Below are 17,346 nucleotides of genomic sequence, written 5' to 3' on the forward strand. Positions count from 1 at the left end.
GGGTCAGGAGAGGTCTGCCACACCATGTGGTCACCTCCGGGGCTGGCGGGAATTGAACTCATGCGGAAGCGGCTTTAGATTCTCAGTGCTGTGCTTTAACCTGCTGAGCCACCAGGGAGGGCACATTTTACAGATCTTTAAAAACCATCTCATGATTATAATTGAAAGAATGAACATGTTATCTTTCTAGTGATTTAAAGTGGAAAAAAGAAGCTAAATAACTGTTTACATATTCCTTTAAAAAACATTCTTGAAACTTGAATTAAATACCTTGAAGATTTTACTTCTTTTCACTCTTTAGGTTCAAAGTTGAGTTGTGGTGATAAAATTGTTTAATATAAATACAATATAGTGTACTCTTATTTTCCTGAGATACCAGTTAAGATTACGAGACCCTTAGAAAGGGATTGTATGTGTTGTCTAGCATTTCATGGTCCCCAAAGACGCCAAGGAAAATCATGGTGACTTCTTTTTTTAAGTAATATTGGTTTACAACACTGTATGTGATTCAAACATGTCTGATAATACCTTCTCAAAAGCATGTCACCACACCACATCTGCCATTAAGGTACCCTCAGTCCTCCACCATAGCCCATTGTGTCTCCTCCTATCTTTTGATTGGTGGCAATTTTTGTATCTCTTTTCCTTCATAGCAAAATTCAGTTACACTTTTAAAAATTGGTAGAATTTATAAAACACACCAAAAAATGTTTATGTGTAGCTAAAAACATCTGGAAAGTTTGTAGTCAGAAAATCTTAATTAGAAGATAGAAATTTGAGTAATTTGATCAGGAACAATACTCTTTTTCCTTAAGAGTTTTTATTTTGAAAAGGAAAAACTGTGCTTTAGACATTGGAAATCCAAAAGCTGGAAGCCAGTACCACCACTTACTGACTTGTGACCTTAAGGCAAGTTACTTAAACAAGTTACACACACACACACACACACACACAGAGAGAGAACTAACATATGCATAAAATGTGTTTATATAAGTTATGTAGTGGACCTTTCAGTAACATAGGTTTCAACTTCATGGGTCCAATTTAATTTTGTTGGTCATTTATATCCACGAGTTCCATATAAATTCATCAACTATGGATGATGTCAATTGGTTGAATCCTTGGAAGTAGTATCCATAGAAAAGGACTGACTATGGAGACCTGAATAGTAGTGACTTTGGTGTAGTACTATTGGGGGGTGGAGGTTACCAGTCCCCCACAGATGCCAAGGAATGACTACAATTAAGTTGGGAGGAGTCAACAGCTTTTAGAATGGGACAAGGCATCAGTGCCCCAATCTCTGCCTATTCAAGGGTCAACTGTATATTGCATATATTTCATTATTGTTCCAACATATTAGAGTCCATTTATCATCGTTTGCTTGTAGTTTGAAGGCTCTGTACATATATTTTTGGAAGCAGAGTGTAGAGTGTAAATTAACAGTTAACTTCAATTGATTGACCAGGGACTATAGATAAGTATAGAAGAATTATATTTTCTATTAACAATAGCAGTAAAAGATATCAAGTAGTTGTAATATACATGCAAAAAGTTTAAAAGTTGGTTGACAAACTTCATCTTAGCACATTTCATTTGGAAGATGAAAGATTATATTCAAAAGATAGAATTTGGTCCCTCTCTAGTTTTTATTTCTTAGTCTCTGAAGTAGTTTTTCTTATTATATAATGAATGAGGAAAAGTAGGTGATATATTTTTGTTCCTATGGGACAAAGCATTGATGGCAAGATTTTGCCTTTATAAAGGAAGCACTTGGCATCCTTTGTATTCAGCCACTTAAATAAAAATAAAGAATTTAAGAATATCACCAGGACTGGTTTTGGATACATTTTAGTATCCTGGTCCAATATATGGAAAAAGAATTATAATAGATCACTATCATTATATAATCAGAATACACAGAACACTCTTAAAGACCATATAACCCAAAAAGTTTTCATTTTACAGAAAGTAGGTTAGAGATTTGTCAAGTCCTTCATAGAGCAAGGATTCTAAGAAATTAGAAATCCAAGTTTCTGTTTATGGGCTTTTCCCAACACTTCAAAACTTTCCCCCTCTTCACTTCATTAGACGTGTTATTTATGATGATTGTTTTCAGGGTTTCTTAAGTATCATTTGCTTTCCAGTTAGAACATACACATTAGAGTATTATATTGACAAGAATCAGAATTCTAGCACTTGATTTAAAAGATTTGATTTCATGATTTAAAAATATTTTGCAAGAAAGATTTTTTAAGAAAACTTTTTAAACTTAGATATTAAATGAAAATGCTAGAAAAGCTTTACCATTATCTCAGTTTTCAACTTCAGACATTTTCAAATTATGTATTCAATATATATAATATATATTGAAGATCAAACAAAGCTAAAGAACTTAAATTTTTGGTTTATTAGAGTTTTGTTTCATTTAGTCTTCTAGCAGATCTAAGCTTTAAAAAACAAAAAACACTACTACAAATAAATCATCAGCAAGCTATGGAATCTTGCTTTTAAAATGCTGTCTTGCTTGCAGAACAACTTCCTAGGTTGGAATCTGAGAAACCCAGATATTTTTTTTTCTCTCTAGAGTTGTAACTGCATGTTTGAGTGATTTTTTTTTATGTCTAAATCCTTAAAAGGAAGACTTCTTCCCCACTCACAATTAGAAGATAATGTTTCTTTGCCTTTAGTAACTGTAAAACTAGATGTCTGTGTATACTGTGCAGTGCAATTCATGGAAAATGGCAATAGTGTGTGTGATGCAGAGATAAGATATTACTGGTACAGGTTCTTTAGCTAGTAGTGGGTGTAATGTTTACTGGCACTGAAGAAAGGTAGAGTATTTTTCTTTCTTTGATAAAAGAAGTAATATTTGTGTGAATTGCAAATTTGAGAGGTACTGAATTGAATTAAGAGGTTACTGTTTTGACTTCTTAAAATCTTCCCATACCATTTTATAACTCCAAGTTTTTTCATTTAACTTTACTTCCTATTTAACATTCAATTTTCCTTCTTCATTGTGCTTTGTTTTTTATGACAAACTCTTAGACTTCTGTATAGTTAAGGTGTTTCATTTCCTCTTTGCATTTTGACCAACATATCTATGTAGCTATCCTCAGGATTGTGCTGTCAGAAATAAGGGAATTTCATACACCTGGGAGGGTCAGTGCTAGAAGGGCTTTAATTAAGCAATAACTTGTTGTGTTTTGTGTTTTTTTTTTTTTTTAAATCTCAGAGTACTATTAACCCTGTAGATGCAATATATCAACCTAGTCCTTTGGAACCTGTAATCAGCACAATGCCTTCCCAGACTGTCTTACCTCCAGGTAGAGTATTTGTAAAATTGTTTCACAGAAATATTAATGATAAAAAACTTAATTTATATGTGTCTTATGAAAATCTTGATGGGTACTTTCTTTTTGTTAGTATTTTTAGTAAGTAAAACACAAAAGAGTAATATAGTGGAAAATTAATTAGAAAATGGTGACTGTATTTTTCATATTGGATGTTTTTTAAGTATAATGAAAGGGCTTTTGTTTTTCAAAGTGAGATGGAAGACAAATGTAGTTATTAGGATTTGGATTAGAATTTAATGACCTAGGAATCATGGCTGTCAAGAAAAAAATAATATACCTTCACCCACTGGAAGATAATCCAGGAATGTTCAGTTTAGGGACCATTCTTTATAGTTCTGAACAATATAAATGCTTTATTTATGCTATGCTTCAAGGTAATTAGAAACAGAAAAATGAAATTTTTTCTGTTTATTGATTAGATTAGATGTGTGTATTTTTTAAAAAGTGAGTAATAGTGAATTTAACAACTGGCAAAGGAAAACAAGCTCAACAATCGTTATACTGAGTGTTTTTGTTGCATTTCTGTATCTCAGTGATGACACAGTTAAGTCAGAAATTATGCAGGATAAAAGAAAATCCTTTCTGAAAAGAATTGGAACTATGTGAAAACGCTTTCGTGAGTTTTTATGCTCTAATAGAATGAACCTAATATCTCTAATTGGCCTAAAGAGGAGTCACTGTGCCCCACTTCACATTTTTTTTTTTTTTGTGGTTTGATGCTGATAAATACTTTATCATCAGAATAGTCACTGGTTTTATAAAGTGGCTATGCTAAGGTATCCTGTCAAGTGTCTTAGCATGTCATCATTGATTTTAAAAACAAAAGGAGGTCAAAAAGGAGTAGCAGGAACTTGATTGAATGGGATAGTTTCAAAGGTTACTGATATTTCATATTCTGAATTCTACACAGTTGCAGTATACAACTGTGTTGTTTCTTTAACTTATTTCTTGTATTCAAATCTAGAACCAACTCAGTTGTGTAAGTCAGAGCAACGACCATCTTCCCTACCAGTTGGACCTGTATTAGCGACCTTGGGACATCATCAAACTCCAACACCAAATAGTACAGGTACAGATTTGTATAATTTCTCTATTTCTCTTAACTCCTTATTAACGTGTAAGTTTTGTTTTTGATTACTGATGGAAAAAAAAGGTTGAAAAATGTGTTGGAGATAACATAGTTTTATTATTACCTTTCCACATATAAAATACTTAGCTGTTTTTAAGTGACTAAATTAGAAACTTCAGTAATAATTATAATTGAAATAAAATATTGCCAATTTTTGTTTATTATAAAATTTATTTTGAATCTCTATATTGACATTTTAAAAAATTGCTGAAGTGAAAATTGTATTCTAGAAATCAGACAATATGGATGTATAAAGAACAAAAGTTGGAAGTCCTTTTACACTCTGTTATTTGCATATATTTATGTAAAAGAACATCCATATACTATTTCATTTTAACTTAAATGAGCTTGTATATTCTGTGACTTTATCTTTTCATTTAACAGATAGCATTAGAGACCTTTTTGTGTTTGTGTAGTAAAATCTACAATTTTCTTTTATATTGACCATGCAGAAATTACCTGTTTTTCCACTAATGGACATTTAGGTTGTTTCAGACATTTCCCTTTTATAAACAATACTTGAATGACTATTATTGTACTGCATCTTTTAACACATACATTTTTTAAAGAATAGATTTATCAGCCTTACACATTTTCCCTAATTTCATAAGGGGGGGGCAGCAAACAATTTTAATTTGCATTTTCTTAATTTGTTTAGCATTATGATCTTTATATTTTCTCTAATTTATAGGGATAGTGTCAATGTTAACATATTTCTTGTTTTAAAATTAATTAAAATTCAAAGGTACACTTAGTGCTTTTGCTGAAGTTTTATCTGAGGACCAAAACCTGAAAGCTTTTTAAGGAGGTCAGATATAATATCCTACTATTGCTCCACATATTTTTTTTCCTGTCAGAACTTCTCGTGTTGTAATGAAAAATAATCTCGGCATTTTAGACATTTTAAAATTTGAATTAGTAAAGGTGCTGATGCTTTTGCTTTAGTCTTTAACAGTTTAGAGCATGAGCAGATATCATCTGAATTTTTTTAAAAAGTCAACAATAACTCTTGAAGTTCTTGGTAAAATGATGACAGTTTGAATAATGACATTGAAATGTTTTGCTGACTTTTTCTGTTTATCACCTGTCAGTATATTATTGCCTTTGTTCTTCCTGTTCATTTAAAATAGTGTCTGTATATTTTATTTATAATTATGTACAGATATGTAAAGAGGGATTATATCAAAGCTTGAAACAGCAAAATTTATCTCATTGGAGATATATAAAGCTAATTAGAAAATTAAGTTAGGCCTCCCTGGTAGCACAAGGGGTAGCACTGTGAAGCAATCGAAGTTACTGCAACAGGAGTTCCATCCTCAGGGAACTAACCCACATGACACCTGAGGGATGTAGTCGGGGGCAGTAATAATTTAAGACAAAAGGCACAATTGTATGGTGGGTAGAACTGGACTTTTAGAGGTGAAATTACGTAGTTTATACACATGTTGATTTTCAGTGATACTGACCTGAAACTTATATAATGTTATAATACAACAAATAATATAATTTATTACAACACAAAAATTTAAGCACTCTTTCCTTAATATTAAAGATAATTATGGAATAGGGACATAACACTTATTTTTCATTATTTAAATGGCTCTGTTCCCATTCAGTAGTGTGGTTTTCCCTATTCTTTATCTGGTTTAAATGTTGCTTTTTTTCCCCAAATAGTGTAAAGACCCTTGGGAAAGGTCTTCTTTTGCTCTCTAATATACTCTTTTCTCTCTTTAACATTGTCCCCTAAATTTAAACTTTTTAACTTCCTAGGCAGTGGACACTCACCACCTAGTAGCAGTCTAACTTCTCCAAGCCATGTCAACTTGTCTCCAAATACAGTCCCAGAGTTTTCTTATTCCAGCAGTGAAGATGAATTCTATGATGCTGATGAATTCCATCAAAGTGGCTCATCCCCAAAACGTTTATTAGAGTAAGTAGATGAGCTAAATATGTATGTATTAATTCAAATGGAATAAATTAGCATCAGTTATAGCAGTATGCCAATGTTGTTGATTAAACTTAGGCATTATTTCTATAGCACCAATATTAGAAGGAGAGGGTGAATTGAAAACGAATAAAATATGAGATATTTCACAAATAAAAAAGTACAGTTGTTTTACATTAGAATAGAGCTATTCATTCAGTACCTGTAATAGCCAGACCCTACAGTAGGTGAAGAGATAATATAGACACGAAAAGCTACCTAGTCCTGTCCTCGAGGAACTTACAGTTTGTGGGGGAGAACAGACAGACTCAGGAAAGACTCACAAGAAGAGAAGAGAATATATGAGGAGAAAATGGAAATCATCTCATCCTGTTAAGAAATACCTGGCGCTTGGTTGCTCTGGGGAAATTGTAAATCATTGACTGTGACTGGTGGTCTACACTGTGTTAAAAAGTAGCTGTAAAAGAGGTTGACAAGGAACCAGATGATGAAAGGATCCTTGGTCCTTTTCTGAAGTTTGCACGTTTTCTCCTGAGTAAGGCAGTTGCTTGTCAGTTCTTCATTTTAAGAAAAAGTTTTACCTTTAAATTGTATAGAAGTAAATGCAATGAGGCTGCATTATAGGTAGACCAGCCAAAACTTGGTAGCAAATTGAGAAAAGTAGATGACCTGAGCCAAGATAATTTATGGGAATACAAGAAAGTACATGGATTCCAAAGATATGAACCAGGCATATTTTCACAGCTGTAAATGATGCATTCCCTCATTAGAAAATACTTGACATTTTTTTATACTATTAGATTTTTACTATTAGATTAGATTATTGTACAGAAAAGGTTTTTACAAGGAATATCATTTATATAACTGAAAAGTAATATACTTTTTAACATAAGTTGCAGTGGCTAAGACTTTGGATACTAGAATCTTAGAAAGAATAGGCTCAAAATTTGATATGCTTCAAAAATATATGACTTTGGTCAAATTATTTACCCTGTATAGACCTCAGTTTCCCAATTTTTAAAATGGGTGTAATAGCAGTTTCAACCTCAAGGGTCATTAAGACCCTTTAATAAAATGAGAATAGTGTCTGTTAAGTGTTTAACATAGTATCTGAAATGTAATAAGCACTCAGTAAGCCATACCTACTTAGTAGGAAGCAAATTAATTTTTTATTTCATTAAACATTGTAGATATGACTGCTTTCTCTGGAGTTGCTACTGTTATAGTGTGGGGTTTGCTTTGGAAGATAGTAAGAGTTTGCAAGCTTAGTATCATAATCAGTCCTTATACTTTGAAGGATGGTTTCTTTTGGGAAGAAATACTGTTTAGGACTCTAGTTCTCTTAAGTGTGCATTTAAACTGATAGATACAGTATTCATCTAAAATTCATATCGTGATGGCTCAAAGTCTCAAAATTTATAAAGAAAATGACTACTTTGACTCAGTTTTGTGACAGCAAGACCAAATTTAGCTTTTGACTGTGGTAAAATTTATGTGCTCTAGTTGAACTCAGTGTTAAGACATGAGACTTGAATTAGGGAAGAGAGGTTTGAACTTATAACTCAAAATGACTAGTTAGCAAAAGGGATTTGATTTAGCATATTGGTTTCTTAATATTGTATGTAATAAAACAGACTATTGAGAAACCATTATTAGGAGTTTGCAAGTAGAAATTTCACTTTAATTTGAAAAATGCTTTTTTGTGATAGTGGAGTTAAAAGAAAATGTGCATTTGGAAGGAAATTCCTAAGTAAAAGGTTATTACTGATAATTTGAAATGTTCGATCATTGTTTTATTTAAAACATAATTAGACGATCTCTCCCACTAAGTATTAATTGTAAATCTAAACAATACAATTAGGTATCAAAATGGGCTCACCTATCTATCCTGTAGAAGTATAGTATATAATTATTTTCAGTAAGAGCTTGATAATACATGGCTAACCTTCTTCTAACATCACTGATAGTCTCTGATTCCAGTTTCAGAGATTCTCCTGAAATGTTTACAAAATAGAAATTTTTTAAATGCTTCCTTGTTGTACCTGGAATGGGCATGTCTTCATAATTATCTGTGGGTTCATTTCTGTTCGTCTTAGAAGCTTCTCTTTGTGTTCTCCCAGTATGCATCCCATGTTATCTTGTTGTCACAAAGCCTCCCATTTGAAAGTACCCTGCATTAAGTTAAAGTCCAATTAATCTACTCTAGATTCCTTTTCTCAATTTCATGCTCTTTACATATGTTTTTATCTAGATGCCCAAACTGGTAGGGACTGCAGATGTTTTGTTAAGCCAGTACAGTGGATTTTTTTTTTAACTTTTCTTTTTTTGTGTCTTTAAATACCCTCAGATTGAGTATAATGGAGCTGGGTTCATAGTATTTTATAATCCGATCCTGTTCACAGTTTTGCGCTCTCCTGGACTGAGAGACATTTGCATTTGTGACACCTGCTGGTCATCAGCTGCCACCACATGTTTTCTGATTATCAGGTTAATTCTCTATAGTTTCTCTCTTCCTGAAAGAAGAGAATGTCAAAGCTTAAGTCCTTTCACTCTTTAGTTTCTAAACATCTGTAGAAACTGCACCTTCTGTGCAAAATGTGATTGAGTAGTGTGGATTTGTAGATAAAAGTGCTTATAGGGAAGAGTTTGTGCCTCCGAGCCAAGCATGCATTGGAAATGGCTCCACTACTTACCAGTGGCACCTACTTAGCACTTCTTACCAGTGTAACCTTTGCCAGCCATTGGACCTGTAAGCCATCTGTTTGATAATGAGACAGCACTTGCCTAACATGTAGATTTGTGATGGAGGTTAGAATGGTACGGAGACAAATACATATAGCATATGGCACATAAGACTTTGGATTCTATTACTGTTTAAGTACTAAACGTTAAATTTTTTATTTTACTCTCATTAAATTGTAATATCATCATTAAATTCTGTACAGCTAAACCCCTTTGCAGAAGCTTTTCCTCTATGCATATCATTTTTGTCAGTATTGATTTTAAAACTATATTCTTTAATCCTTTGACCTGATTGAGATAAGTTGTGAAACGAGAATTTATCCCATATTTTTCAATTTTGAGTTTTATTGAACGTTTCATTTGGCTAGACATGGTTTCTAACATGAGTAAAGAATAAAATAAAGCACAGCATAAATAAAGCTTATGTTTGGAATTGCATCTAAAATATGATTTGTATTTTTGAGCATTTTAGATTTTTTAGATCAGTTGATTTATTGTTTTGATGATATGTTAAAGAGCCACAAAACATTGTGAACCTAGTTTTCATGCAGCCTCCTATTTAATGATAATCTGATTTCTCTTACCTAGGTCTTTTATTCATATTTTCCATTGACTCTCAAAACATGTGAGGTAGACATTAGTAACAGTACCTTGTGATATGTACTACTAAATTATCAAAGAAGCAATATTTAGTTACCTAAGGATTTTTGAAAAATAGATCAAAAGAAGGTACGTGACTAGGGAAAACTGTTTGAATTACAATTATGTATGTTCTGATATTATAATTTTCCAATATAGGCAGAGTATAGAGGATTTTTAGGATGGTGAAACTATTCTCAATAATACAGCACTGGTGGATATTTATCATTATGTTATTCATTTGTTCAGTTAATAGAATGTACTACACCAAAATTGAGCCATAATGTAAGCTGTGGGCTTTGAATTAGAATGATGTGTCAATGTAGGATTATCACTTGTAATAAATGTACCACTTGGGGTTGAAGGAGGTTACATGTATGTTGGGGTTGAAGGAGGTTACATGTATGGGTACAAGGGGTCTAAAGTATATAGGGATTCTGTACTTTTTGCTTAGTTTTGCTATGAAACTAAAACTACTCTAAAAAATAAAAGTTTATTATTTAAAAAAATCAAATGAAGGTAAGTAATCAGGACATGCAAACTACGTTTAAGTTAGAATATATATGTACTATATTTTACACCCAAAAATCTATTATAAAAGACTGATTATGTGTGTACCATCTTATAATTAGTATCAGCAATATGAGAAATTTGGTTTTTATTTTCCATTTAACAGGTAAACTAGGTCTTTACAAATACTAATTTTGGGTAAGTTAAATGATCATGGGTATAATAATACAGAGGAAGTTTTCTGTAGTTCCTGTTAACTAGCTCATAATGCTAATTACCATAAATTTTATTGTAAATTTTATATTTTGTAATTTCAAGTACAGTTCTTCAGTGACTGGGGAGAGTATTAATAATGTGGACTTTTTTATCAAAGGATCTCAAAAATATAGACAAGACACTTTTCCAAGATTAAATAATAGACGTTCATTTTGAGGTTCTGGAAATTGTTGTCAACAATTACCATATACCTACATTTGTGTATAGTAACAACATAAGAAAATGAGTTTTAAACTTAAATGCCTAGGCAAAATCTTACTTATTTTTGATGATCTTTAAGTATCGCTTGGTTGAGCACACTCTTATGCAAAAAACATAAGAGACCTTGTCATCAGACTTATGTCAGTTTATAATCTCAGAAAGACAGTGACAGGGAGAGAATTAGAAAGTGTGTGTATATATATATATATATATATATATGTATTTCATCAGCTAACCCTAAGAGGCTGGTTTGTTTCAGTATAAAGGTATCAATACTTTTATAAAAGTTACAATCTTACTACGGTTCTAAATTGCTTTCTTTAGCTTAAGAAGGTGAATAATGTTTTTTAGTTCCTCTGGATCTGCCTCAGTTTTGACACACAGCAGCTCAGGAAATAGTCTGAAGCGCCCTGATACCACAGAATCACTTAATTCTTCCATATCCAATGGAACAAGTGATGCTGGTAAGTATCTGAGAATTTTTTCCCAAAAAACCCAACATTTGTAGTACTAGTAGCAGCACATATTTGGCTTATTTCATACCAGTCTAAAAAGATCTGATTTTTTTTTTTTAGACCTTTTTGATTCACATGATGACAGAGATGATGAAGGAGAAGCTGGGTCAGTAGAAGAACACAAGAGCGTTATCATGCATCTTTTGTCACAGGTCAGGCTTGGAATGGATCTTACTAAGGTAAGAATCAAATTTGGCATTTGCTATGTATATAATGTATACATATGGATTCTCACTGACTATACAATGGGTATACCTATAAATAGAGTAGAATGACAATACTTGTAATTTTGTTTTGTGATTTAATACACATGTGTCATGAGTAAACTGAAAATTGGCATAAATAGATGAAATAACTAAAACTAGAACAATTTCATGGAGAATAGCATGTATGGATTATATAAATAAAGGTTTGAATTTATTTGGGGCAAATGGGATAGACTGGACTTAGTTAGTCGTTTGCTATCTAAAGCACTATAGTATAAACAGAATCAAAATAAGGAGAGACCCATTCTTAGCTTAGATGACCAATGTTTGCCATTTACCTTTTCTCTTAGACTGAATGGCCTTGAGTAAGTCTCTTCCTCAGTTTCTCATATACACACAATGGATATGTAGTGACCTATTTTCACAGGGTTGTCTTAAGTTGAAGTACGTTAAATAGAAAGTCGTATGTAATATATATTGAGCCATGCAATTATTGTGGTGTAGATTTGAATTTTGATTTAAATGTGACTAATTGATTTAGGAGATTGGTATATGGGTGCCTTTGTATATCCCTACCATTGTTCTGGAGGTTTCATCCTTTATTTCTCACCATGGCACTGCAGAATTTTATAGATGAAGATTTAAAACTTGTAAGTTTAATAACTTGGCTAAGTTATGTTATGGGATAGAATTTACATTCTAGAATCTGGTTTGTAACTTCAGAATCTGTAATCTTTCCACTATTAACTCTTGTCTTAAAGACTGGAGATTCAGTTGTTTTCACATCAATTAAATTGTTATTCTACCTAGCTTTAGAAAATTAATAAAATTTAAGATTACCACTTTATGACCACATTAACTCCAGCTCTACTGTTTTTGTCAGTATTAAAACTTATTTGGGTTTTGGCTTTAGAAAGCTATTTTTAAAAATCCATAGTACTTTCCTATAGGTGTCTGTAGAAAATGTTTTGCCCCAGATAGAAACACAAAAATAGATAGCATTAATTTGTGGAGCATATGTACTTGTTGGGAACATTCTAGGTAGGAGAATTATTGTAGGAGTTTGTCCCCTGAAATTTCCCAGTGATGATTAAATTACATAATTGCTGAAGCAGAATTGTCATTTGAAATTTGAAAGTTATAACCTAATTTTAGACATTGACATGTATAATTTCTTTTGTATATATTTCACCTTGGTTGGTTTTGGTTTCCGTTTAAGGAAGATTATCTAATAATAATCTGGGCAGTTGTAGGCTTATTATTTCATGTAATGAAAAGTCCAAAAATAGAGTAGTAACAGGATTCATTAGTTTAGTCAACACCGAGAAATGACCTGCCACCCTTTGCACACTGACCTTTATACTCATACTCATCCACTCATCATGCAAAATAGTTGTCCTGCTTCTAGCCATCAGATTCTTACAAAAATATATCACAAAGCAGAAAGATAATTTCTTTTCATGGATATTGTATTGTTATTATTAAGAAGTGTATTCTTTTTTTTTTTTTTTTTTTAAAGATTTATTTATTTATTTGTGCATACAGAACTGGGGTACAGGCCAGAGGCTCAGGGGCGGTGAGAGGCTTCACCAGAGACAGAGTGGGGAGCAGAACAGGCAGATCTACGAAGTACACTGCTGAGGGGAGCAGCGGGCGGGTCAGGAGAGGTCTGGCTCGCCATGTGGTCTCCTCCGGGGCAGGCGGCAGGCGGGAATCGAACTCATGCGGAAGTGGCCTCAGACTCTCAGTACTGTGCTTTAACCCGCTGCGCCACCAGGGAGGGCCAAGAAGTGTATTCTTTTCCATCATATTTCCTATTGACTCTCACTAGCCAGTTAGACCTATGTTCATGCCTAACTCAGTCACTGACAGTGGGGGTTAAATGATTGGTCTTAATTAATCCACATTGACTCCACAAGATCTGAGACTCTCATGGCTAATTATAACTGGAACCTGAGCTGAATCAAGAGTTTTGTTACTAGGAGTGAAGCAGGAATATGTGAGATAACTAAAGGTGTCTGCCATGATCAAGTTTTTGTAATTAAGTTTTGATTAAGTTTCCTGCCTCATAATTTCTTTTTATCAGATAAGTCATCCTTGGGTCATAGCCACTGAAAGCTTATTATACTACTTGTGACATATGTTGTTTCTTTACCATGTGTTAAAAATGAGCTGTTTTAGAAATCTTGATTCCTTTTATGCATTATTACTACAGTAATGCTTTATAGGTATCTTATTCTCCTATTTATAAAAATAATCTCTTAGTCACATACTTTTTTTTAAGATGTATTTTTTTATGCCTACAAGAATGGTGGTACAGGCCGTGTGTGTGTGTGTGTGTGTGTGTGTGTGTGTGTGTGTGTGTGAGAGAGAGAGAGAGAGAGAGAGAGAGAGAGAGAATACACCAGAGACAGAGTGGGAACAGTACAGGTAGATACACTGAAACACACTGCTGAGGAGAGTAGCGGTTTGGTCATGACAGGTCTGCCACACCATATGAATCACCTCCATGGCCAGGTATTGAACTCATGCCGCAATGGCTATGGACAGCTCCATAGTGCTGTGCTTTAAGCTGTTGTGCCGCCCGGAAGGGTCAATCACATATTTTCTAAAAAGAATTATTTTCCAAGTACTTTGTGGTTTGTGAAATGTAGGAGTCATATCCACATCTTCAAAAACAATCCCAAGATATAAGCAGGACATAGATTTTATCATCCTTTTACAGAAACCTAAGAAGTTGGGTTAATTTTCCAATATCTCATATCTTAAAAAGTGGCAAAATTAGAACTTGAACTAAGCTTGAAAAGATTCTAGCCCAGCTCTCATTAATGTTCCAGTAGCGTCACATAATGAATGTATAAAAATAAAGACAGGTTGAAGAAGATCTGTTGAATAATAGTTCTCAAACAAATGCTTAAGTAGGGAGAAAATAGTTTTTTTCTTTTTACCTCACAACAAATTAAGTTTTATAATTTTGGGCTGCTACTGCTTTTTTGAAATTGCTCTTCAATTCTTTTATCCCCCTTTCACTGGTATTATTAATCTTTTTCTTTTTCTTTCTACTTTGTTCTTCTGCATTCTTAATTGGTAATTTATTTCTTTGTACTTCAAGAGTGTTAGAATTTGTACTACACCAGTACATAAAGTTATCTGCCCATCTAACCAAATTTAGATTAGGAACCTAATGTTCTCTAGAAATAGAAAGTTTACTTAAAATTTAAACTCTGAGGAACTGTTACCGCTGTAGTGTCCTTTCCAGCCCTGTGTTCCACCAGATCAATTTGTGCATCCTTTTTTATACCCAGCTGCTGAGGAGAGTAGCGGGCTGGTCATGACAGGTCTGCTCCACTGGTCAATTCTTATCACACCCATTTTTGTCTACATAGTTTTTTTCTTTTTCTTTTTCCACATCTTGTTTTTTGCTTTTTCTTGCTTATGTCTTACTCTTCTCTAAAATGTTCCTCTAGTGCTGCCTCAGTAAATTGTTTTCCAGTTCTGCCTCATTCTGATCCCCCAAACAAAAATGATCTTTCCCTCTTTGAGCTTCATGGATACTAACATCTCTTGTATGGTATCTGTCACATTCCACCCAAGGCAAATGCAAGTATTAGTCTCCTATTCTTACTGTGTCTTCTCCATAATCTTTAACATTGGATCTTGAATTCAGTAGATATGTTGTAAGCACAGAATTTAAGAGTGTTTACTTACTGCTCTTTTCTGTTTCCATGATGAATAACTTAGGATCTGATATGCTTTCCAAAACTCTTCAGTCCCTAATGAAGTTCTTCCCTTTTTACTAATGAATCATAATCTTTCTCATTCTTTCTTCCCATATTCCAATTTTCTGTTTTCTTTACTGTATCCTTTATCACATTCCCCGCATCTCACATTTTTTCCCTGTGAGCTAAACCTTATGGTAGTTTGTTGATTCCTAGTCTTTACTCTCTTCTTCCTTTTATTTATTCCTTCAGCTGCTCGTTTAAAAATTTCTGTTTAGTAGTGATCCTGATGTAAGTGTGAATAAATCTTGATTCTTACATTCTAGCAGCTCATCATATATTTTGAGGACACAAATTCATAGGTAGATAATTTCCTAATGTACTTGATAGTGCTATAGAAGTAACACATGGAAGCAAGTACACAGACAGTTGTCCTTTTTCCCCTCCCCCAAAGCCAAACAGAGCCAATTTTGAATTCAACCTTAATAATGGAGGAACAAGAACATTTCTGACCCCCTTTGAACTTCTCATTATCTCCTGGAAAATAGGAATAATTTCTTCATATCAGGATTTTTGTATAGTTTAATTAGGTAATTTGTATGTAATGCCCCCAGAAGATAGCAAAAGGCTACTACTGAGTTATTGTTTTTACACTGATTCAGGGAACAAAGGGTGATTCCACAGAGGAAGTGACACTTGAGCATTCAAAACTATTTCTCTGTTTTTCATCTGCTGAGTGGGATGATGGACTTTTTTAAAAACTTTTTTATTTATGCATATAAGAATTGGGATGTTAACCAGAGGTGTGGGGGAAGTGAGAAGATTCACCAGAGACAGAGTGGGGAGCAGAACAGTCAGATCTACTGAAATACACTGCTGGGGGGAACAGCAGGCGAGGCAGGAGAGGTATGATGTGGGTCAGCTCCTAGATTGAACTCATAAGATAGTAGCTGGCGACAGCTTGACAGCACTGTGTCTTTAACCACTGTGCCACCAGGGTGGCCCTAGTGGACATTTCTGAATCAGTACAGTGTGAGAAGTATGTATCAGAAGCATGCCTGGTCAACATTTGATGAGTGTTACCATCATTGCAATGAGTTTTTGTTCAGCAATCTGTTTATGTTGGAATTTGATCCTCAAGGGCCAATGTGTATATTTTTCAGGTAGTTCTTCCAACATTTATTCTTGAAAGAAGATCTCTTTTGGAAATGTATGCAGATTTCTTTGCACATCCAGATCTGTTTGTGAGGTATTTGACTGAACATGGCAGTTTCTGTTGTTTTTTTTTTTTAAGCTGGTTTTCAATAATTTCTGCCTTTGAGATGTATTCAGAAAGTTCTGGGAGGAAAGTGGCATTAATATTTTGTTCATATTATATACCTATGTGCTTCGATTATAAGATGGTATTAATTTTAAGCATCTAGTTAGTTAAGCACTTTAAGAAATACTGAGAACCCATTAATAGGGAGCCAGAATTTACAAAGCCAAGGCTATAAGCTTATATGGTTTAGAGATTGATAATTGCTTTACTTATAATATATCCTGATAAAGTTCAGTTAACCTAGTTTAGTAAACTTTTTAAAAAGCACCTGTTGTTTGCCAAGCGCTTTGTTAGAAGCTGGAGAAAGAAAACAATCAGTGTCTCTTTTAACATAACAGTTCAGTGTCCAGGTTACAGGCTAATTTGTAAATTTTAAATACAAAATTTGCAACATTAGATATATATACAAAAGAGAAGTATTGTAAAGAACTAAAAAACCACAAAGACTTGATTTCACATTACTTTTAGTGGTAGTAGGGAAATTTTCTTCGTAACAAGGTATTCTAATGTCTTCTTTTATTTCAGTCGTTGTACTGTGGTTTACTAAAGTTAGAAGTCACTGAAGTTTCACAATGGATTCATTGGCTGATACGGATGCATGTTTTTCCTTCTTGGTGATGATGGCTTAAGAGAACCATTTAGTCCATTCCCAAAGGACAGAGAGTCAAATAAATATAGTACTGTTTTAATAATTAAACAAATAAAATGTAAATATTTACTGGTTAAATGTAAGATGGAAAGTACCAGTTTATTCATTAGAAAATAGCTTAGATTTTTTTTTTTAAAGATT

General features: G+C 33.3%; 1 protein-coding gene across 12 annotated transcripts in view; it reads left to right on the plus strand.

Annotated features, from left to right (window-relative positions):
• OSBPL9 (oxysterol binding protein-like 9) overlaps nucleotides 1–17,346 on the plus strand; it is a 120,224-nt gene that overhangs the window by 89,081 nt on the left and 13,797 nt on the right. For all 12 annotated transcript variants that reach the window (XM_004679002.2, XM_004678996.2, XM_004678997.2 and 9 more), the window contains 6 exons: nucleotides 3,233–3,323; nucleotides 4,318–4,422; nucleotides 6,253–6,412; nucleotides 11,147–11,259; nucleotides 11,371–11,489; nucleotides 16,399–16,484. In XM_004679002.2, coding sequence (XP_004679059.1) covers nucleotides 3,233–3,323; nucleotides 4,318–4,422; nucleotides 6,253–6,412; nucleotides 11,147–11,259; nucleotides 11,371–11,489; nucleotides 16,399–16,484 — 674 coding nt within the window. The remainder of the gene's footprint in view (nucleotides 1–3,232; nucleotides 3,324–4,317; nucleotides 4,423–6,252; nucleotides 6,413–11,146; nucleotides 11,260–11,370; nucleotides 11,490–16,398; nucleotides 16,485–17,346) is intronic.

The sequence above is a fragment of the Condylura cristata genome, unplaced genomic scaffold (assembly GCF_000260355.1).
Source record: "Condylura cristata isolate star-nosed mole 26May11 unplaced genomic scaffold, ConCri1.0 scaffold00008, whole genome shotgun sequence".
Taxonomy (NCBI): Eukaryota; Metazoa; Chordata; class Mammalia; order Eulipotyphla; family Talpidae; genus Condylura; species Condylura cristata.